The following is a 22,524-nucleotide window of genomic DNA, read 5'->3' as shown; positions in this document are numbered from 1 at the left end:
CTAATAAATAACGTATCTATGGACACTTGAAGCTTGGCAAATAAAAGGATCATTGTTTTCTGCTTTAAAATAACAGAAATCCAGGCCATCGTGATTATCATTATCTTTCCGACTAAATTATAATCACTGTTCAAATTATTGGAAACTGGTCTGCCATCAGGGATTAGCTTGTGTTCACTACTTATTAAATGATTAATTTGGCTAAATGAGAGGCAAAGTCACATTTAATCACTGTCACACCAGACTGAGCTAATTGTCTACTAATCATTTCCATAAAAGCAAGGAAAGGTCTGGCCTCATTAGGTTGTTTTGGCCTTTGACAACAGTCCATTGTTGCTCCGCCAGGGTAGTTAGAGGGGTATAAATGTTGCCAGAAATGTGACCCACAGTGTCACGGGTGACCTGTAAACACACGTATTCATACATTGTATTGATTTAAAAGAATGTTTTTAAAATTAATTTTTTTTCCAACTCTAATCTTATTTTTCAACTCCAAACAGCAATATTGAAGTACATTATACATACACACATTATATTACATGTTATATTTGATCAAATGGTTCACTTTCGAAAGTTAGTTCTGTGAGCCAAATGTTTAAAACTTAAAATGATTTATTTAATGATTAATATTCAGAAGTGGTCTGAATACTATCAAGACAATTGGAATAGATTATTCATTTGGAAATAAATCTGTGCCAAAAAAGAACAAACACTGTTAAATACAGTATGGGCCGTTCCTTCTCTCACACTCTTTGTTTAATTGTGGAAAAATTACTGTTGAAATTTTAGCTATTTTCCCAATGTGTTCTTGGCGAAAGTTTCTGATAATTGTTCCCAAAAATCAAACAAGCCACTTCCATCTATAAAGTTTCTATAACAACCAAGAAAGTCAGTCTGTAAAGTAGGCCATCACTGAAACAGCCTGTAAATATAGATATCGAGTGTTAAATGTTCAAGATCGGCACATGCCCGCAATATCAGGTAACTGACTTTGTACTTGCGGGGGACAACAGTTAAATATAGACTCACACCCCGAGACCGCCAGCTCTGCCTGAGCTCATACTGAGGTCCTACATCATAGGTCCATATCCTCAACTACACGGCTATGAAAAGGGTACGTACTACTTGCATGGCTGGAAATCCCCTTCACAAGCTACACAACTGTTTTAATGTGTCCAGTAATAATAATAGTTTTATTATGTATGATTCCACTGTGAGGTAACTTTTGTTTGTGGTTTTCTCTGGGAACGTGCTGACAGGCTGACACACACAGACACACACACACACACACATACACACACACACATACACACACCGCTGTACTGCATGACACTGTATGCATTATATGCATTATATACTCAAGCATCAGAATTAATTCCTTAAAGTCAGACAAATTTTGCATTTTGATTAATATTTGTTTATGTAGTTTTCACCTCCATGCTTATTTGTAATTTGTCATTGTCAAGAAAGTTTTACATTTGAGGTAGCTTGTGGTATTACTTTCAAAATGGTGTTCAGATATACATAGAGGGTCCTTTAAATCATGTTTTTCAAGCAAGTCATTCACATACAGAAGCTTTAAAGATGCACCAGGCTCTTGGGGGGTTGTGTGACCGAGGATGGATCTATTTTGGCACAGACAGTCGAGATGAAATCGAATTACACTTTCTTGCTCTCAGTCACAAAGGTGCTGACAGCTTTATTCTTTTATAATGTCAGTACAGATGAATCTGTCTATCCACATTTCTAATGCACTAATCAACAAGATTGGTTTCAATTCAATTTAAAACTTCCACTTGTGTCTAAAAGTAGGCTACAACACATATGGACAATCTGCATGCAATAGTCAAATCTAAATATGGACTCTGTGCCCTTTAAAACAGATTGGATTCATTTAAGGAAAACATAAATTTATCTTGGGCAGTGTTAAGATAATTTAATTCAGGATGTTATTGATAGATATACAAGAAGATAATTTGATTGTATAATACTTGGAAGAATTATTTTCAGCCTAAAAATGTTGTCAACTTTATCAATATTTGATGTGTTTGTCAATAGACTCACTGTTGTTAGGATCTGTGCTCCATAGTAAACATTTCAGGCTGGACAGCTCAGCTAGGTGTCCTTCAGTGCAGCAGGAATGTGACAAATGCAGGTCATGGGTGAAGAGGTACTGGTATTTTTCCAGTGTCTGTGCCACTAGCTCCTCTCCTCCAATCTTGTATATCAGGGAGCATGTTTTGAAGCGTCCCCCTTCAACACTTCATTTCAGGCCTCTGCACGCACAGTATGTCAGGTTGTCTGTAGTGGGCAACAAACACAGGTAATGTCATTTAAGATAGGTGCTTTGAAGACGCAGCTACGCTATGATGGCCACCCTAAATAAATGCAGCTAAAATCTAAAAGAAAAATAATATAAAACACAAGTGAAAGATTAAACATCTCTGGTAGTACTCATCAGGTGTATCATCAAATAGTTTGAGATGGTAACTGCCCCAATTATATAATTCCTTGAGAACTAGGTAAAACTTCTGTGCGTTTTACCTAACTATGAAGGTTTTCAAGTTTGTATCAGTGTTAATTGCTTATAGGTGACTCAGAGGAGCCTAAAATACAAAATAAAGTTTTGTTTGTTCCAGTTGAATTATAGGTTTGTTTGCATAATCTTTATAACGTCGTATTTTTATTTACAACGAAAGGCTCAACAAAAACGGAAAAAAACAACATCCATAGTTTTGTACCCAAAAAAATGCTAAAAATGGACAGTTAGAAAACACTGTTTGATTTATATGTTTATTATCATATCATGTACTGCAGTGGACTCCCTTGAACTCATGAGTAACACCTGATATGTTTAACATTTCTCTCAGTATGTAACTACCTACAGCTCTAAGAGCTTGTATATTTTTGTGACTGGAAAGGATTGTGTATAAGATCAATAACACTTCTACATGATATTACACATTGTCTAATTCACAATCCCACATACTAGTGTATATAACAGCAGCTGTGCAAGGCAATAGAAACCTCAGACTGTAGTCTGGAGCCTATTAAAAGCACAACCACACACACCAGACGTTTTTATCAGCTACAAAGTAACAACAACAGGAAGGTTTCCTATTGATATGGTATGTTAAGTGGCCTTTAAAAGCTTCGAAAATACATTGCAACATGCTGTTTAACAGGGGCATCTCCTGCAACTCAGATAACCATGTCACACAAAGTGACAGCTAGAGGGAGATAGTGAGCCTTATTTCAAATACTTCAGATTAGGTAAATATACACATGAGCCTCAGATAAGACGCCATTTGACTGTCTGACTTTACTAGTTTTGCAATTTTATTGTGAAATGTTTTTATTTTCTGGTTATGTCATACTTCACTTTGCAGGGAGTAAAAACGCAAGGATACAATTGCACCCTGGGGAAGAGATGACACCAGAAGAGCCAGGCACAACCAATCTGTCACTGTGCACAGAAGTTTGTCCCAAACTTCGGCCCAAAGCTGCTGTTTGACAGTTTGAGTCCTGCTGCTGACAGTCTCCTCGAGCAGCACAACTAGAAGCCCTGATGGATCTGTCACTACTTTGCACGGATGACCAAACACGGTCACCAGCATCTCTCACAGACAGTCAGACGGGGGGTTTAGACTCTCTTTCTCTTCTACACAGTCCTACAGAAAACATGCTGTCTGCATATGAGACAACAACAGAGACTGCAGCAGATCTCTTGGACCCCACTGACAAATCCACTGAGGCTTCATCAAACGTTTCCAAATGCCTCTCTCAGGAGAAACGCACTGACTCAGACTGTTTAAAGCGTCCATCATCCAGCTATAATATGTCAGAGTGTTTGTCACTTTGCTCAGAGCCTACACCAAAGGAAAATAACTGCAGGGTTCACCCTTATTTTGGCTTATCTGAACCTATATTACCTCTTTTACCTCACCTCTCTCATGAACTTATTTCACCCCCATCTGAAACTTTCTCAGAGTTTTACATTAAGCAAGAGTCATCCCTCCCCTTTTCTCTCATTCAAGACAATACTGGACCCAAACCTTTTGGGGCCATGTCATCTATTTCTGAGGGCTCTTATCTACTAAGGCCGTTATCACCTGACTCAGATAGTTCAGAGGGTGATACAGCCACAGCACCTGTGTCAGACCTTTATATCTTTGAGAGTGAGACACAGGACTTCATCCTGAGCCGTAATGCGGATCTCCATGAGATTAAATGTCCTGAATGCCAGCCATTATCACAAACAGAGGAAAAAAAGACACACCATGACAGTGATAGGCATATCATGATGTGTGATTCAGCAGACGTGCCGACAAAATGTCATCACAGCTCTACTGAGAAGCGAGGTATGGTGGACTATGAGTCAGACACGGGCCAACATACAGGGCTGAGACCACCTGCTGTGGATGCCTGTGGGGCGAGCTTGATGTCAGTGAATGATGCGGGACTAGATAAAGCAGAGGTCACTGGTCTAACACCACAGGCACGACGAAGTGACAGCCCAGTTGAGCTGTGGCTTGACGCATACCAGTACCTAGCAGGTGAGGATATAGAAGATAGTGGTGTTTTGGGCAACACAAGTCATTCTATGATGCAAGGAGCCACCAGTGATTTATCTTTTCTCCCAGGAGAGACACCAGTGTCAGGTTACAACCATATAGGTAGCGAGGGGATTGGCTGGGCCAGTGAGGACACCATAGGCTGGGGGCAACCGGTTGAGAGGTGGTCATCAGTGGATAGCTGGGCCAGTGCACTCTCAGACTGGACCGCGATCATCAACGCTCCACCAAAGGACATCACAGCTGCCTTCACAGAGATAGGGGCTGAGATAGATGCTTTGACACAGGCACTAGCAGAGGTAAACACTGACACAGACGCAGAGACATCTAAAGAAGGACAGAGTCAGGAGTCAGCAGTGCCGGCGCAACCGCAGCCACCCATGGGTGTCCAGGATCAGCCTCTAGTGGCACAGAACATCCCAGAGAGCTCAGTCCTCTGTGGGCAGAGCTGTCTCTCTTTGTGCCTCGAATCTCCACGACCTGAGCTCCAAGACCAGAGCACTGAAGCTTTGTGTGATTCAACACCTACCACACAAGGAGAGAAGGAGCCAGAGGAAATCCAGAGCAGCCAGGCTGAGTCCTTTATATGCCCCATTCTCCCACACTCATCCGTGGGTTCCTCCAGTGCTACGGTGGCCGCTCCTGGAGGGTATGGTGTAGATGTGACTGCAGTCACTCTGAACCCTGGATCTACTTCCTCTGCTGATTTGGATCTCTCTCAGTTTGGTGGATATGTTGAGTCCTTAGAGACAGACATTTTCATCAGCGATGACGATCCAATCATACTGAATATAAAAGAGGATACAGATTTGGAGGGACCAAATGCACCTGCAGAGCTGACAATTGGAGAGGTAAGAGGGCTTATTATATAGATTTATACTGGTTATTATCTTTTGTATTTTATAAATAAGTGTATATCTAAATGTGAGTATAAGTGTTTGACAGGTGAAAGTTTGTGCTCTGCTTGATGTGAAAAGCATGAAATATGAGTGGATATTTCACATCTAAACTTGGGGGCCACATGTTTTTTGACATGACACACACACATATGCCTGCCCACAAATGCTCAAACACACATCACTTTCTCCCAAGTGTGTGGCAGAGAGAGAGAAAGAAAGAGGGAGCAGTGGAAAGATTCACCCTTCAGTTAGGGAGAATAACAGCGATCACCTTCACATCAGTCGTGCTGGACAAATAGATAAATCAGTCATGAGCTTTGGAAACAATTCAAGAACTTTAAGAGACATTCCCGCTCCTCTCCTGCCCTTGTCAGTGTTGTCATACCTACAGTATTGACAGCAAGTCAGGAGGAACGTACGTGGAGTACTTCTGTGAGTGAAGTCTACGTATGTCACCACACATGAGACACCTGAGTATTGTCACCTTGCTTTGGTGCAGAGCCATTCAGTTTGCATCTAAAGACTTTCACCCTGGCTTCATTCTGTATTATTGGATAAGTCCATTGGCTCCCATCTCAAAGACTGGCAGCTGTGTGAGCTAAAGGAAACGAGAGTGCCTGAGAGGAAAACTTCAGATGGACAGAAATGGCATCTAATAATAGCTGAGAGTTCAATGATAATAGCACGCATCCATGGCGTGTCAGGGTGGAGGGGTGAGAGGAGAGCACAGCTGAGGACTGAAACACGACCCTCCATTGCTCTATAGCTCTCTCTCTTTTTGTACACACCCTTTAACACACCCATTCCCACCGCATCTCCTTTAAAAAACCGAGGGTCAAGGCGCAGACAGGTCCGCAGACCTGGCAGACAGCTTTTGATTGGCTTAGGTGTACAAGGCATAGCCAGAGCTCCTGTCCATGACAGTGGCACTGTACGGTTTATTTGCATGCAGACATATGGACTGTGGGACTGGATATAGAAGCATGCTGTTTCATAAACTTCTGCTTTGTGGCTCTATAGAAAGGTATGTGTTGAACAGAAAAATTGAAAAGATCTAAAATTGCATGGTAATATAACCGTCTGTTGAATCTTCCTTTAAAATAAATACCCATTCAGTGATATTTATGTAGGTGCTATAAATACAGTACAATTGCATATATATACTGTGACTATACAGTCTCAGTTTAGTCTGACAGTCTTTTATTCAAGCGTATGACATGCTTGTCAATAAAATGTCTCAGAAATATACAATTTCTTAAAATGAACTAACATTTTTATTATTATCTGCCCATTTTCATTACCAGCCCTCTGGAGATGAACTGTGTGAAGTGACAGATGAGCACAGTATCGCCCAGCCAGGCTTGGTGGCTGAGCAGGAAGCTAAAAGGAGCGGTGAGCCAGCCGAGGTTGATAGTGAAGGAACCAAATCTTCAGCAGATCCTCATTTCCTCACCACACACACTCTGACACACTCACACGTGCCATGTGTGAACACAAAACCTGGCCTACATGTTAATGTTAACACACACGTGTTGCCTGACACTTTACTAGAACTTGACGGAGCACGTCAGGTGGAGCCACAGTGGGGGAGTCCTAAGTTTATTATGCCCTTAGCTCCCCTCAATCCCCTCATCTGTTGGACAAGCGGCAGTTTGGAAGGAGATCAAATTTGTGCCAAAAGGTCTCTCAATGACAACAGAGACCTATGTTGTGATCACGTACAACCCTGCGTTCTGCAGCCTACTTCAGATAGGATTACTGACAAACCATCCCTGAAAGGTGATGAGGAGGCGATTCATAAAAAAGAAAATGCAATAGGCTGTGCTGAGAAATCTTCACCAGAGGGACAACTGGACTTGCTCACTGGCAAAACTTCTGAGTGTTTCCTGACAGAGAGAAAAACAGTAATCGAGGATATTCATGAACTCAGCAGAGAACTATCAAACTTGGCTGTTATACCTGCAGATCATTTCATCATCTCTGAGACGAACCGTGTCGCATTCATCACTTTGGACTTAAATGACCCATTTGTCTCCAGGGCTGCAAAACCTATCGCCACACCTGTACCATCTGAGAGGGCTGAGCTGAATCAGAAAACAGCCGAAAAGATGCCTCACAAAACTCACAAGAGCTACTCAGAGGGCAAAACACGCTCCAAAAAGGACAAATCAGCTGCTCATCATCATGGTGCACAGGCTTCCAAGAAGCAGGAGAATTTATCTCATCATGTTTCAAGCCATCAGATATGCAAACAGCAAGAAATCCATCCTCTTACTGGAGAAAATCATACCAGTGAGAACACTCCAGTTGGACTTGAGGACAATCAGGCTAAATTGGGGATTGAGACCTGTGTGGCACCCGAGAAGGCTCCAAGCAAACCACATGGCAAAAAGAAAAAGAAACACAGTCAGAGTGCAACAGCACCGAAGAGCGTAGTGGAGCCACTGGCTGAAGTAGAGAATGGAGCAAAACCAAAGACTGCAAGAGGAAGGATTGATATGTTCGAGGCCAAGCTGGGTGCCAAAGCTGAGAAAGCTCAAAAAGACAGTGATCAGTCATCAGGATGTGAGAAAAAGTCCCAGCAACTGGAAGCTAAAGCTTCCCGGGGAGAACGATCTGTGCATCATGCAGAGCATAAAGACCACCAGCCAAAAAAATTGACCAGTCCTCTGAAAGATGATGTTATTAAAAGAAGACGCCTGTCAGAGGATAAGTTTGGGAAGATTGTTAGTGCTTTGGAGTCTAAACTACCAAAGCCAGATGTTTCTATAAAGGCAAAGGCAGAGGAGCCCAAGACTGATGCTGAAGCAACTCGTAAAAAGGCGTACAGTGAAGTGGTCAAACAGACAATCCCATCTAAGGGAGGTAGGGAATTTGCATTAAACAATTTCTTTTCTAAGCATGTTTATATGACACACTGGCAACACAAGAGCAGCTTTTCAACATGCTCCATCCTGATGATATGTAAACACACATTCTACACCTCAAAATAAAAGCATATGATGTCTTCAGACCCCAAGGTGGTGCAGCCCATCCAGGCAGTGTCAGTGAGCGGGGACCCCCAGAGTCTGTGCCTGTGGTGTCAGTTTGCGGCTGTCTTCTCCAACTACACTGTCACCTGGAGCAGAGAGGGTGCTGTCCTCGCTGAGATTAAGAGAAGGTATTCAGTTATCTTTATTCTTACACAATACTTTAATTCACCATTTTTCCAACTCAAGCTTTTGAGAGTGAAGCACCAACCAATCACCTAAACCTCCCACTGTGTTACCACATAACCACATTATCTTTGGTAACCAGTACGATCCTTTAGTGAAGCTATAACAGCAGTGGTTCTGTCATGTACCCCCACAGGCCCTTACAAATGAACTTAAGTATACCTTCCTCATCCCCACCTATAATTTTAACAATTGTGTTCATCTGAATGGATTTTAATGCTACTAATTTTGTAAAGTGTGTATTAAAGCATGTACAACTGAATTGCGGTTTGGTCGAGTTCGTCTACTACTACCACTTGGAGTGAAAGAAGCTGGACAACCATTTAGCCATTAATGTTCGCTATTTTTACCTATTCTAATTGTTTATCCATTACTTTTAGCTATCTATTTCAACTGTTTATCCATTACTTTTGGCTAACTATTTTAACCCTATCTATTCACAACTTTAAGCTAACAATTTCAACTGTTCATCCATTAGGTTTGGCTAATTATGTCAACTGTTTTCATTACTTTTAACAAACTATTTCAACTTTCTGCTGGCTGATAATTAGTTTTCACACACCAACATTCAGGTCTTGAGGCTAACTCCATGTACGGATATATTTCTTTCAAAATAAATTGCAAGCTAACCTACTCCAGCCGTTTTTCCACACACCCACTAGCAACTGCAGAAGTACATCCTGAGATACAATTGCTGCTGTTTGGGAATCACTGACCTTACGCATGTTAGCAAGATTTAACATTATATGTGATAGAAAGTAGAGGAAAGTAGGCAGAAGATGCAACCAACAGTGAAATATCAGCTGACACAATTTACATATTTGGCATACAAAGGATCCTGGATTGCCATAATGTATGCTATATAATTAAATGTCATGGTAAATCAGAATTTCAAATCATGTTCAGATCTAATGGCAGAAGGTGGTTGTATAGAGGTGTATGAATTTATGCTGTGCATTTTGTGACTCTATACCTCTTTCTGAAGTGCAGGGGATGAAAGCAGAGTGTCTGTCAACATTTCCAACGCTTCTCACAAAGACTTGGGCAAGTACCAGTGTCGGCTCACCAGCTTACATGGATCAGTCACCCTGGATTACCTGCTAACATATGAAGGTAAAAAAAAAAAAAAAGTAATTTAAAATGTGTGTTCAACTTCAGTTAAGGTAGTTTACCCAAACAAAACCTGCATTTCTTCACAGTGCTCAGTGAGATTGTCATTCCTCCATCTCCAAAGATCACCTCATGTGAGTTGCAATCTCAGAACAAAGTTTATTACTTTACACAGTTGTGATATAAAACAATCTCAACATTCAGTGGAGATTTATAAGTGTTTGGTTTTATTTTGTTTTGGGTTTTGACAGATAACAGCTGACATTTTGTCTGGCTTTTTTCCAGCTGCTCCTGTAGAGGTGGGAAATGAAGAAGAGAATGTCAACTGTTCCAGGTTGATGTTCAAAGAGAACTTCCTATCTGACCAATACTTTGGAGACAACCATCCTGTCAGCATCATCACTGATAAGGTCCACTTTGGGGAGGGGATGCATCGGCGGGCTTTCCGGACCAAGCTGCAAACGGGTCAGATGCCTCTTTTACTGCCAGGACACTCCTGTGTGCTCAAAGTTCACAACGCTATCAGCTACGGGACCAAGAACAACGAGGAGCTCGTTCAGAAGAACTTTACCTTGGCTGTGGAGGTAAGGACGTCACAGCACTCTGATGTTAGTCACAACACTCCTCCACAGCTCGAGGTATGATTTAATTTATTTTGTCATAGTGTCACTTTACATGGAACAGCAGATTTTTTTCTCTGCCACAAACAAACCAATAAATAAATAAAAAATAAACTTACAATATCATTACCACATTCATTTGCAAAGCTCGAGACTGATTTTTCTGATAAACATGTGCATGAAATGATGTGACAAAATGTAATGTTTGTCTAGATATACCAGATAAAATGCTTGTGCACAAGTGTCAAAAACTTTAATTTAGCGCACAACCTGACACTGTAATTCCAAGTGTGAGGGAGAATCTGGCCTTAAGGTAACATAAATACGCTGAGGCCCCCTCTCTAGAGCTGGTGTTTGGTTTGTCCATTCTGGGCTACTGTAGAAATATGGAGGTGCAACATGACGGCCTCCATGGAAGAAGCCTACAAAAGCTGTGCTGGTTTTCTATAGATTCACCATCATTATGTCTATTGATATTCTGAGACATAAAATACGTGTAATGTAATTTACTTTTTGCTCTTTAGGAGTGTCAGGTCCAGAATACAGCAAGAGAGTACATCAAGGCGTACACTGCTGCAGCTCAGTCTGTCGAAGCCTTCGGAGACGTCCCAGAGTGAGTGACATGTTTGATGAACTGTACACTTAATGCACAACATACTCATCCATGCTCTTTCAGCTGACACTACTTTGTTTCGTTGCTCTCACCCAGGATCATTCCCATCTACTTGGTTCACCGTCCATCCAATGACATCCCCTACGCTACACTGGAGGAGGAGCTGATCGGTGACTTTGTCAAGTATTCAGTCAAGGACGGGAAAGAGATCAACCTGCTGAGACGCGACTCGGAGGCGGGACAGAAATGTTGTGCTTTCCAGCACTGGGTCTACCATAACACTGAGGGCAACCTGCTGGTGACGGACATGCAAGGTCGGAAAAGCATTACATATCTTACAATGCATGAAAAATGGTTTTATCTGCTTTATTATAGTGCTTAAATATTAATCAGATTTTTGTGTTTTCAGGAGTGGGTATGAGGCTGACCGATGTGGGAATAGCCACCTGTAAGAAAGGGTGAGTATTTTATTCTATTTTACTTTATTGAGAACAAGAGCAGTGATGGATGCAAGTTGTTGAAGCATTCAAACTGATATATGAGTTAATTTTACTTTTCAGATATAAGGGCTTCAAAGGAAACTGTGCCACCTCCTTCATCGACCAGTTCAAAGCCCTGCACCAGTGCAACATGTTCTGTGAGATCCTGGGCCTCAAATCCCTGCAGCCTAAGCCCAAAAAGTCTACATCTGTTCCCAAACCCAAACCCCAACCTTCTGCTGCACCCAAGAAGAAAACTTTTGGGCCAACGCTGAAGAGCAAGTCATAACAAAAGGGGAAATTCATGGACTAAAGGTGTGATTATTAATTGAAATTGTGAGTTTAAGCTGGTTTGAGTTGCTTCTCTGACGTGGGCTTCGTCATGCAGAGTCTGAGCCAACCACAAGACGTTGGGCTGCTGCAGGCCAGAGGTTGGAGACAGATGTATCTGACTCTGAAGGGAGCGATTGTTACACAACCAGTAGCTGTTGTTCCATAAGAGAGCTCGCTTCATCTCATGTTGAACATTTGAGAGATATATTTTTATTTTAATTAAGATTTCACCCAAGATTTATGAGAGTTTGTGCACTGTATTTATGATCTAGGGGAAGAAACCTCACAAGTTTTTGGAAAACTGTGACAAATGTAAGACTTGAATACTTGGAAAAGATAAATAGTGTAGTTTATCTACAGTGATGAACTGTGATGTCTTAGATTGCTTTATTGATTACGTGTGATTTTTCTTTACAGATCAATGCTGAGTTTTTTTTTCCTTGTTTTTCTACTTCAGTGATGTTTTCAAACTATTAGTTCATTAAATTAATGAACTTGTTTATTTCTCAGAGGAAATGTCTTTGAAGTAGGTTGTACGATAAAATACACACAATAAAGGAGAGTTGTTATATGGATGCTGGGTTACACGGTATGAGTGGGTATATTTTGTGTGTTTGGTTTGCGAGGTATTTGATGAAGGCTTATTTAGTGAAATTCATTATTATAATCTTTGCTCATTTATTATTGCTACTGTTTCATGATTAGCTCATGTTTATATTCTGGAAAACAACAAAAAGGCATTTTTTACACAAAAAGCTCATGTAAAGTGTAACTGTGAATGTATTCACTGAAACTGATTTATCTGAGACAATTCTGTTTGTAAGATTGAATTGAAACTTCTGGCATCATTTCGAGGATCTGTGCTGCACTGGTCTGGGTCAAACTACGTTAAAGACATGTAAAGCTAAAACCAATAATCACACCACACTAACCTAACAACACACTGCCAAATCTACTTTCATACACAGCTCATATGATCTCAGTAGCATGCCAGCTATTCAACTGAAGTCCCCGACTGTCTTTATATAATAAGCCTCTGTGTCCTACTCTCACTGTTGCCTTTTAATCCCTGACCCAAATTGCTGACATGGCTCTCAGGTTGGGGCTTTGACCAGTGTGCAAACAAACTTGGTTATTAAAGAGATGTTGCTGGTTGAAAATGCTTTCTGGCTTCTTTGTCACTTCACATTTTCTGTAATGTAATAAGAAGGGAAGGGGGGGCGGGTCATGCAACATGACTTTGACAGTGTGTCTACGTCAACATGCAAATATCTGCTTGTCTGGTGTTAGAGCAATTTTTAAAATGAGAATTTCATGTGTTGTGTAATTCTTCCGAGTGGCTTATATGCAAAAGGTCACAAAAAACAAACACTTGTTTATTATTTACTTGATTTGCATGGATGAAAACTCTACAGTCACATAATGTAGCATTGAATTAGACCTGTTTACATGTTGAACGATGACGGTGAAAGAAATGGTGGGGGCATGGAAACAAATAAGCCCTCTATTCCCATCCATACTTACAGGAGAAGGTCTGCAGCGGCAAGTTAGCGCCTCAAATGCAAAAGAAAGTAGGTCACACTAAGAGGCTCGAGATCATGTACTGTGTGTCATCTCATTATGTCTATTTCCATCTGTGCCCCTCCTGCATGGTGCAATGTGTCCCATGCTATAGCAGCTATTGACACTTGGACACATTTGCATTATCTATAAGTAAACTATTTTAAATCTGAAAAAAAAAAAAAAAGATTACACAGAAGCCACAAGACAAAGAAATGACTGAAATTAAAAATGAAAAAATGAAATGGAGGGATACATTGAAGTCCTTTTCACACTGTAGCTATTTAGTGTGATAATGGCGTTTGACACACAGGACACAAACACCATTGTCACACTCCACAGCTCTGGAGGACAACGTTTGCAGTGGATATGCAGATGGAGATGTTGTTAATAGAGACTGGTGCCCCGGACGACCTGATGAAATAAGGAAAAAAAGTAGTTTGTTGACGTGGCGCAATGGAGCGAGGAAAAATGTCAAGGTTCACATGGCGTTAATGTTGATCACTCCCGTTAGACTAAAATTAAACAAAGCTATGATTTACGATTAGCCATGTAGCTTTTTTTTGCCAAGCCAACATTCAAGGCTTATCCAAAGTGTCCAAAGTCCAGTCCTGACTTTCACTGCTGATTGTGGGGATGACTGCAGCTGTGTTCACATGTGTGAGAAAGCAACATAGTTGGAGAACACCTGTTTGATCCCCTTTTTTTCCATTGTAAAAAAAAACAATCTCGCCTTATTTTTTTAAATGTGGCTGATAAAATACTGGTTGTCTAGACTGTGTGTCGAACTACATTCCATATAATCGTCATTGTTTGTGCCTTTAACTATATTACATAACATTTATGACACTACATTTATTTTCTAGCTGTTAAATTTGTCAAAGCACATAAATGATCAACTTTGCAAATAAAAGTGTGAGTTACAAACATTGTTGAAGGATTCTGACCTGTTGCAGGACAACAACTCACCCTGGGTTTCCAGAGTGGATCCATATTCATTCATTCATACCCAATGTCAGTCTCCTGCTCCTGCTTCTCCCAGCCACTCTCTCTTTTCTCTGTTCCTTCCCTCTTGCACCAACATGTCATGTCTTTGTGTCCGAGTCCATCTGTGCCAAACAGTTAAAAGTCCAGTAGTGCGTCCGCAGCTGCAGGTTCACGAGGTGATCCGTGGTGCTTTTGGGTTTGGCGCTGTCCCGTCCAAGTCTTTATGTAGACAGAGCAGAGTTTGGACAAACAGCCAGTTCCACATTAGTGATAAGCTACAGGGGAAGTATTGATCGACCCTGACCAGAGGTAGAGGGTGAGGGGTGGAGGAGGGGGAGACCGAAAAACTGGTGAGGCAACAGGGGCCTTAATAGTAAGGTTTCACTGAAAGTCACTGTGAGCTGAAGGCGATGGAAACTCACACAGCAGACACAGTGAAAATGTATGTAAAAGAAAAAAAGATGTGGAGTTTGGTGGAGCTGAAGGGCCAAAAAGTCAGGAAGGTGCACAACCAGCAGGCGCACGATGGAGTAAAACTACACACATAAAATGAAAACAAGTCAGAGTCAAGTCAGCACACTTGCATATTTGACAAATGTTTATTCCATATGTTAACAATCCTCACTGTATTTAAGAAATTGACAAACTCAAATCACTACAGTACTTCACCACATTTAGAATGACTCACACCGTGAATGCCCACATAGTTTCTTAAGTTAATGGTTAATAGATAGAAAATAGTTAATAGTGGTGATATGCCATGTCCCCAAAGATCAGTTTCATAATGAAACCTGTTACCTAAAGGGCAGATTATGAAATAGCATCCCTTTAACTAGTGGCCTGATAATGTGACACTGCTCAGTTTCCACCCCCTGAAACTCTAGATGATTAAACACAGTCTTTTATATTAAAACCTACTGCACGTAAACAGTATGACTCCATGATAAACTGAATGTTTTCCTGAGTTTAGTCTGATCCTATAAGACAACGTCGTGATTATGACTGTGAATACAATGTATTACTGTAATTTACTGTTCTTGTTCTTTCTCTACATGTTTTTATTCATGACACCAAACCTCAGATATAGCAATGCTCTGCATGTTCAATCTACAAAAATGTAAACTACAGTACAGTACTACTGTGCTAGAAAGGATAAAGCAGACACACTAAACTTCACCATTGTGACAGCAAACAAAAATTTCTGTTACCTTTTTTCACTGCCACACATTTGCAATTTATAGTGTTAAATTAAAAATAAGGAGAATTGCTTCCAAACACATGCTGCAAACACACTGACTCTGTGATCTGTACACTTTGTAGTAAGCAGTGAAAGTTGTCCTCCTTCTCTTACACTTTGTATGTTAGGAAAGAATTTTGTGTTTAACATAAGCCAAAGCTATTTTTAAATACTGGTGAGTTTCCTTTTTTCAAATTTTGTGTGGATGAATTTATGAATGCATAAGCTTTAAAATCATACGTCTTCTCTCTGTCCAGATGAGTCCAAGCAGATGAAGAGTTGAAAATGTGAATTATTAGAAGATGTAATGTTTTCAATGTTCAGCTTATTGCTTAAGCGTCCCATCAGAGTTTCATTAAGGTCAGTGTGCTGACGTAACATAGAAACAGAGGCCTGTCAGAGACATGACAGACAGTAAAAAGGCAGACTGCGAGGCCTTAGCTTTTATCAGAATGGTCTCGTCTTTTACAGGAAATTAAAGAAGTGTGTTTGATCAAACAACAGGCTTATTCTCATACGCACTTTGTGCCTTTTTTCCCTTTTTTTTTTTCAAGCAGGCAGAATGTTTTAGAAGGTGGATCTACAGATGAGTTGGCTGTTGGTTTGTTTGTGACCAGATTGGGGGTAGGAGGTCTTGATAAAATGTCCCCGGACTGGCAGGGTGGTTTTTATTTGCTTGTCCTTGGAGCTGATAACTCCTAGATTGTATGTGTGAATGAACTGAGGTCCCTTCACCACACCACGTGCTACTACACACACACACACACACACACACACACACACACACACACACACAATAGAGAGTGACAGAAAAGAGTTGTAAATCTCATAGATTTCTAAGGACGGGTACATTTATTCTCTGAACTGTGATTTTATCACCAGGTGCTTGGATGTGGGGAAACTGGGCTTTGGTTGGCTGGATTTCAAGAATCAATTGATACTGTGAATAAATGAAAACAATCTCTCTCAGCAGCAGCAGCAGCAGCGCCATTCCATGTGGGAGTACAACCTTTTTTTTTCTTTTGCTTTTTTAAAACTGCGTGACCTGGCACAAGTAAAGATATGTTCAGATTCGTATAACTGCTACACTTAAAGGGCCATTCTGGTATTTCTGTGATTTTTAAGCCAGAGATGATTACAAACATGACAGCACAGTTTAAAACGTCAGCTCAGATCACCATCAATGAACAGGCAATAATAAGGCGGTTAAGGTGTAGTTTCTGTGACTACGGGCAAAATTAACATTTACCATGACACTCAATTACATGTAAATTTACACATTCAAAAGTCACTCAAGTGAAAGTATTATCAGTAAAATACTTGAAGTATCATTAGTAAAGTACCCATTACGCAGTGTTGTATTACAATGTATTATATGAAAGAGTATTTTATTATTTAGATATTGTTATTGATGCAGATTAGGCCTTTAGGAATATGAGAAATCTCTAAGGAATATGTTTGTTGCTGTGAAAGAGTCCTAGGTGTGATGCAGGTAAGGTGAAAATCAACATGGACCAAGATTTTATTTATGCTAAATACTGATGGGTTAGTCTAACAGTAGTTATAGTACATTTACAAGATGTTCACGTTTTAGATTTTTTATTAAATTTTTGCGAGTAACTATAGCTGTCAAAGAAATTGTGTAGAAGTTGTCAAAAGTATAAAATACCGGATGCACTAATGTAAAGTATAAGTTAACCTTAACACAAAGTTGTGTTTAAACACACTGGTGGAGTGAATCTACTTAGTTTATCTCCACTGGTGGAAAAGACTCATTAATTACAGGCCAATGGTGGAATTGATATTTGAAAAGTGTTGAAAATAAAGTTTTTGTGAATTTAAATTTGATAAAACTTAATGTTTTTACAGGACTGTTACAGTTAGAATAACTGCTTACCAATCTACTTTTATCTATTGTCTATCATGTTTTTATAATTACATTTCACCTCTAACAGGAGTAAAAGTAAAAATCCAGTCTCAATTAACTCAAACAACACAGTCTGAGAAGTTTCATTTTTATTGGACTGAAGATATATGAACCACAAAGAGTTGCAGAGAGTGGTGGTATTTTTAACAAAAGTGATATTTCCCATCATTTATTAAAAAAAGAAAACCCTCTTAAAAAAAAAAAAAAAAGACTAATGTTTACAGAGTCCTTTTCAGTGGGGGGGAATCACAGGAGGGACGACAGGGTAGAGAAAAGGGACAAAGTAAGAGATAAAATAGAGAATACTAAAGGATGTGAAGTCTCTGCTTCACTTCTGTCAACTTTTTCTACCTTAGCAGCAGCCCAGATTTACAGACTATTTATATTGCACCAAGTGCTCTGAATGGAAAAAAAAAAAAGAGAATCACATTCAAGTTAATGACAAGACATACAATAGGCGACATGACCTCAGAGTGATCTATAAAGTGCCCTTTAGGTTCAATGGTGTTAGAAAAAGGAGAGAGAAACAAAAACATAAAAAAGACAAAAAAAAACATTTCTTTGTAAGAAACGTGCTGCTTTATATTCAGTGGCAATCACAGCTTTTCTCTCAAACACCCGCGCACGCACGCACACACACACACACACACACACACACACACACACACAGCTTCATTTTAGTGTTGTTGATCAGTAATACTTCTGTTAAATGTAATACATACATATATTTATATATCATGAAAGAACTTAAAATGTTTTTTTTTTCCTCAAGAACAATTTACAGCATTATGAACAGCAACAGGCATGAGAATATTAATATAATCATGACGTCTCAGAGAAACTACACCCGGTTTTAGTTTTCCCTTCCCAACCTCGAGACCGGTTACACGTCCAAATTACTATGTAGTCAAAGCAAACACAAGATACAGTTTCATGCTGCTTCCATAGCACTACAATAAAAACCATTTTATTCAACACATTTGCTATCACCATAACAAATGATATGGATTAATCATTTCCCAGACTAGCCAGATTTACACTTCACACACCATGTCATATAGAATCGTCAAAATAGTAAACAACATTGTTCATCAGTACAAATACGTTGAGAGTATTTTCCTGCCAGAATTATACCAATGATTTAAAAAAAACAAAAAAAAACAAACAAAAAAAACCTGTTCCATGATGAGAAAAACTATAAAAATCATCTTTGGGGATTATGTCATCCCCCATTCTTGAATCCTTACCAGTAGTTAAAAAAAGAAAACAAAAACCTTATTCTACAAAAGGCTGCAGCGGCGATTTCTGATCACACAACATAAACAAGGCTCTACGGAGGGGTGTGGCCGATTTCCTGAAATGTGATTGGCTAGCATTCCTAAGGTAATCTGGTGTTGGTCTAAGGATTTGAGAGAGTTGTGATCATAGTGCCATTGCAGTTTCTTTGACAAATAGTGCATGTAGGAGCCAGATTAAGGCCATGCTAAGACCCTTCCACTGAAAGGGTGCTCGAATACTGTGCTATAGTTTACATAAAGGAGCTATTGAAATGCATTAGTGTTTTCCAGCACTGTAGATTTTCACAGAAAAAGGGTAGAGGGGGAAAGAAACAGCGGATCAGGGGCCAGGTCTCGTCATTCATCGCTCATGCCTGTGGATAATAGATTTCAGCATTCGACAGTGCAACGCTTCCTTTCTTTCCCCAGCACCTTTAAGGAGTGACCTACCCACACTGAAAAGATATAAAGACGTAGGCATATTGGCTCGACAAGTCGCTGTACAGTCTCAAACCACTGTGCTGTGTTGGTGGCTCACAGTCAGGCATTACAGTACAACATGCTCGCATAGAACTGCTACAGCAGCTGGTTTGACATCCCTGTGGCTTTTTGTTTTGTTTTGTTTTTTTAAATTGTTGGTTGGTTTGGTGCAGTCAGTTTTAGTCGACCCCCTCGAAGCCCTGCGCGTTCTCCACAGCCATGAGGAGTTTCTCTCTCAGGTCCTCAAATGATTCGTAGGTTGGCAGATCCAAGCGGTTGAAACTGAGAGGGAAACATTTAATGGACACATTTCAAACAGGTAGCAAGGGATTCTGTTTCATAATACAAAAACTAAATGTATTGTGTGCTTATAGCTACGGTAGTGGCACGGCTCTGTGCATGGCAATGTCAGTCCGTTGGTCAACACTGAAATATCTCAACAACTATTAAAGGAATTGCCATGAAATTTTGTACCAACATTCATGATTCCCAGATGATTCATCCTGCTGACTCTGATGATCCCTGACTTTTCCTCTAGCTCCACCAGCAAGTCAAAGTTTTCCCTTTTCCAGTAAAATATCTCAACATCTACTAGATGGATCAGTACCCAGAGATTGAATCCCACTGACTTTTTCCTCGAGCTCAAGTGGGTGACAATTTTAATTTGTCCAATTCTTTGCTTTATGACCAAATACCTCCAAAAATATCATTACTATCAGCTGTACTCCGATTTTAGTTCTGATTGCCAAATGTTAGCATGCTAACATGCTAAACTAAGATGGTGTTCATGGTAAATATCACACCTGCTTAGCATGAGCATATTATCATTGTTACTGTGAGAATTTAGCTCAAACTACTGTTGAGAGGCTGTAAACTTGTTTTACAGAGTTGGTTTTTCTGTGCTTGTGTGTGTGTGTGTGTGTGTGTGTGTGTGTGTGTGTGTGTGTGTGTGTGTTCAGTAGTGACATACCATGTGTGAGCTCTTGGCAACTTCTCTGGTGTCCCCCACTGCTCAATTGTGAACAGCTGAGGACCATTAGAACCTGGCATAATAATAAGAAATAATAATTATGATGGCAAAGTTGAGATGATCCAAAAATGCTTTTATGAGACCACAAATCTAACCTCTAGGTCATTTCAGCTGATAAAATCATCGCAATAGAAAGAGGAGGAAGGAGAGCATTTGGATAACTATTGCATTTTACATAAATAACTAATTTTTCATTTTTAGTCATTGAATCATTTAAAGCCTCATGAATAATTCTATAGTATACACAGTTCTGTGCAAAAAGTGTAGGCACTTAAGATGTTAACATATTTATCTATCTGTATGTTTAGAGTGATTTATAATTCAATTCTTGGGACTGCAATCTATTTTTCTGCCACTTTTGCATTGAATTGAGTCCCTGCAATTATGACAGATAATGTATGATTTAAAAAAACGAGTGCCGTTATGAAATTAGTTAATAATAAAAGCCAAACTCCTCTGGTGAGTTCACCTACCATAAAGCTCTGCAAAGCCATTCATCGGCACTCGTGAAGTTCCCGTAACAAACTGGAGGAGTCGGATTCTCTTTTCAGCATCCATCAAGAGGACAACCTGATAAAAGAGGAAAGATAAAATCTCTCAGTGACAAACAGTTTACAACATTAATTTATTCAATTTTTGACAGGACAGAATTTATTTATCAAATATCAATCGCCACTCTGAAAAAAGTCATTTAAAATTTGTACTTTTTCATTATCACAACTAGGTCACAGAGAGGATGATGAAATAATTCAAACCAAGAACACTTTTGCAGACAGTGTTTGTGTGTTTGTGTGTGTGTGTGTGTGTGTGTGTGTGTGTGTGTGTACACGTGTTGTTTGAGCTTTATCACTTAATCAAATGACATGACACTGCTGTCTCTGTGTGTGTAAAAGTGTATACATGCACAAATTATGGCCTGTGAGGTTTTTTTTTGCAGTCTTTGTGTGTGTGTGTGTGTGTGTGTGTGTGTTGTGTGTGTGTGTGTGTGTGTGTGTGTGTGTGTGTGTGTGTCTGTGTGTGTGTGTGTGTGTGTTAAAGCTCAAGTCAAGACAGATGATAACCAGGGCAGGTATAACTACTTTAGGCTCTTTCATCAGAGCAAACAAGTCTGATCTATCCAAACAGACTTTGATCTTCAAAAGCGAGGCCAGCGAATCTGCCGCCGGCCGGATGAAGGAAAAGATGACTGGAACCAACTTTTATTATGAAAGAACCAGATTTCATGACTGACATGTAGCAACATGTGGGTGACTACATGTTGGCAAAAACCTGATTGAGTTTTGAGTTTGAGGGCATTATAGCATGTCTTTACGAGTGTGTGTGTGTGTGTGTGTGTGTGTGTGTGTGTGTATCCAACACAAATACCTTCCAGAACCACTGTATAACAGGATGGTTGGGACAGTAGCCGTTCTTGTAAACAGTGTGTTGTCTCCAGTCGTTGACGTCCACATCACCCAGACCACACATGAGCAGCTACACAGAGACAGAGGGGGAGGGACGACACGAAGAAAGAATTTTACAACCAGTGTTACTTTTCAACTCAGACAGCACCTCATACAATAAATGCTTCAGTAAAATGCTCTCTATCAAGCAGGGCTTCCAAATGAAACAATTCATTTTGAATAACTCTGCAAATTATTTTATCAATAAAGGGATTGGTATTTTAAACAAGAGAAAATTTGAGAATCTGACACCACTCAATTTTGGGGATTTTTGCTTTAAAAAAATAACCAAACCAATACATCGATTAACAAAAATTGCTGCAGATTAATTTTCTGTTGTTCATGTAATTGATTAACTGAATTATTATTTCAACTCCACCCGCAGGGTATCCATACCTCCAGTTCGTTTTCATCAAAGATCTTGATCAGATCTATGAGAATGAGCTCAGTGAATCCCTGTAAATTAAAAGAAAAGACCATAATCATCATGAAAGTACAATACAAGCAACACAAATACAAAACAACTCACTAAATATTCAAGATATCAATAAGCAGATTCATTAAAGTAAGTTCAACACATATACAAGGGGCCATCACAAAGTCTGAGGTCACACTGCCCCCACATGGTGGTAGTATTATTGCGCATAAATACCTCCAAGAAGGCGTTCATCTGCTTCTGGACCCGATTGACAAACCTCCACTGGATGACCAGGCTGTTGACAGAAGGTTATTGCGATGTGG

General features: G+C 39.9%; 2 protein-coding genes and 2 long non-coding RNA genes across 10 annotated transcripts in view; 1 reads left to right on the top strand and 3 right to left on the bottom strand.

The window, feature by feature from the left end:
• Positions 1 to 5,231, bottom strand: part of LOC130186161 (uncharacterized) — a 7,094-nt gene extending 1,863 nt beyond the window's left edge. Inside the window, exons 1-3 of the long non-coding RNA XR_008830257.1 lie at positions 5,104 to 5,231; positions 2,065 to 2,301; positions 1 to 402 (exon numbers count right to left, since the gene is read on the bottom strand). The exon at positions 1 to 402 is cut by the window's left edge and continues 1,863 nt beyond it. This is a non-coding gene — a long non-coding RNA (uncharacterized LOC130186161). The remainder of the gene's footprint in view (positions 403 to 2,064; positions 2,302 to 5,103) is intronic.
• On the top strand, positions 1,038 to 13,590 carry alpk2 (alpha-kinase 2). The gene is made up of 11 exons (XM_056402942.1): positions 1,038 to 1,118; positions 3,394 to 5,425; positions 6,778 to 8,338; positions 8,486 to 8,633; positions 9,674 to 9,801; positions 9,888 to 9,932; positions 10,084 to 10,382; positions 10,943 to 11,031; positions 11,128 to 11,345; positions 11,441 to 11,489; positions 11,592 to 13,590. Exons 2-11 carry the CDS (start codon positions 3,569 to 3,571, stop codon positions 11,797 to 11,799), a joined length of 4,602 nt encoding a protein of 1,533 aa, XP_056258917.1. The 5' UTR covers positions 1,038 to 1,118; positions 3,394 to 3,568; the 3' UTR covers positions 11,800 to 13,590.
• Positions 13,199 to 14,602, bottom strand: LOC130186160 (uncharacterized). The gene is made up of 2 exons (XR_008830256.1): positions 14,373 to 14,602; positions 13,199 to 13,817 (listed from the first exon to the last, which is right to left on the bottom strand). It is a non-coding gene; the product is annotated as an uncharacterized LOC130186160 (long non-coding RNA).
• A 3,026-nt stretch (positions 14,603 to 17,628) lies between these two features.
• The window catches only part of nedd4l (NEDD4 like E3 ubiquitin protein ligase), a 44,787-nt gene continuing 39,891 nt past the window's right edge, over positions 17,629 to 22,524 (bottom strand). For all 7 annotated transcript variants that reach the window (XM_056402926.1, XM_056402927.1, XM_056402928.1 and 4 more), the window contains 6 exons: positions 22,436 to 22,496; positions 22,180 to 22,239; positions 21,707 to 21,814; positions 20,815 to 20,911; positions 20,282 to 20,354; positions 17,629 to 19,593 (listed from right to left, as the gene is read on the bottom strand). In XM_056402926.1, the coding sequence (XP_056258901.1) occupies positions 19,491 to 19,593; positions 20,282 to 20,354; positions 20,815 to 20,911; positions 21,707 to 21,814; positions 22,180 to 22,239; positions 22,436 to 22,496 (502 nt within the window). In that variant the 3' untranslated portion in view covers positions 17,629 to 19,490. The remainder of the gene's footprint in view (positions 19,594 to 20,281; positions 20,355 to 20,814; positions 20,912 to 21,706; positions 21,815 to 22,179; positions 22,240 to 22,435; positions 22,497 to 22,524) is intronic.

Source organism: Seriola aureovittata, chromosome 18 (genome assembly GCF_021018895.1).
Source record: "Seriola aureovittata isolate HTS-2021-v1 ecotype China chromosome 18, ASM2101889v1, whole genome shotgun sequence".
Taxonomy (NCBI): Eukaryota; Metazoa; Chordata; class Actinopteri; order Carangiformes; family Carangidae; genus Seriola; species Seriola aureovittata.
The sequence above is the reverse complement of the archived record's forward strand: the minus strand, read 5'-3'. Positions and strand labels throughout refer to the sequence as shown.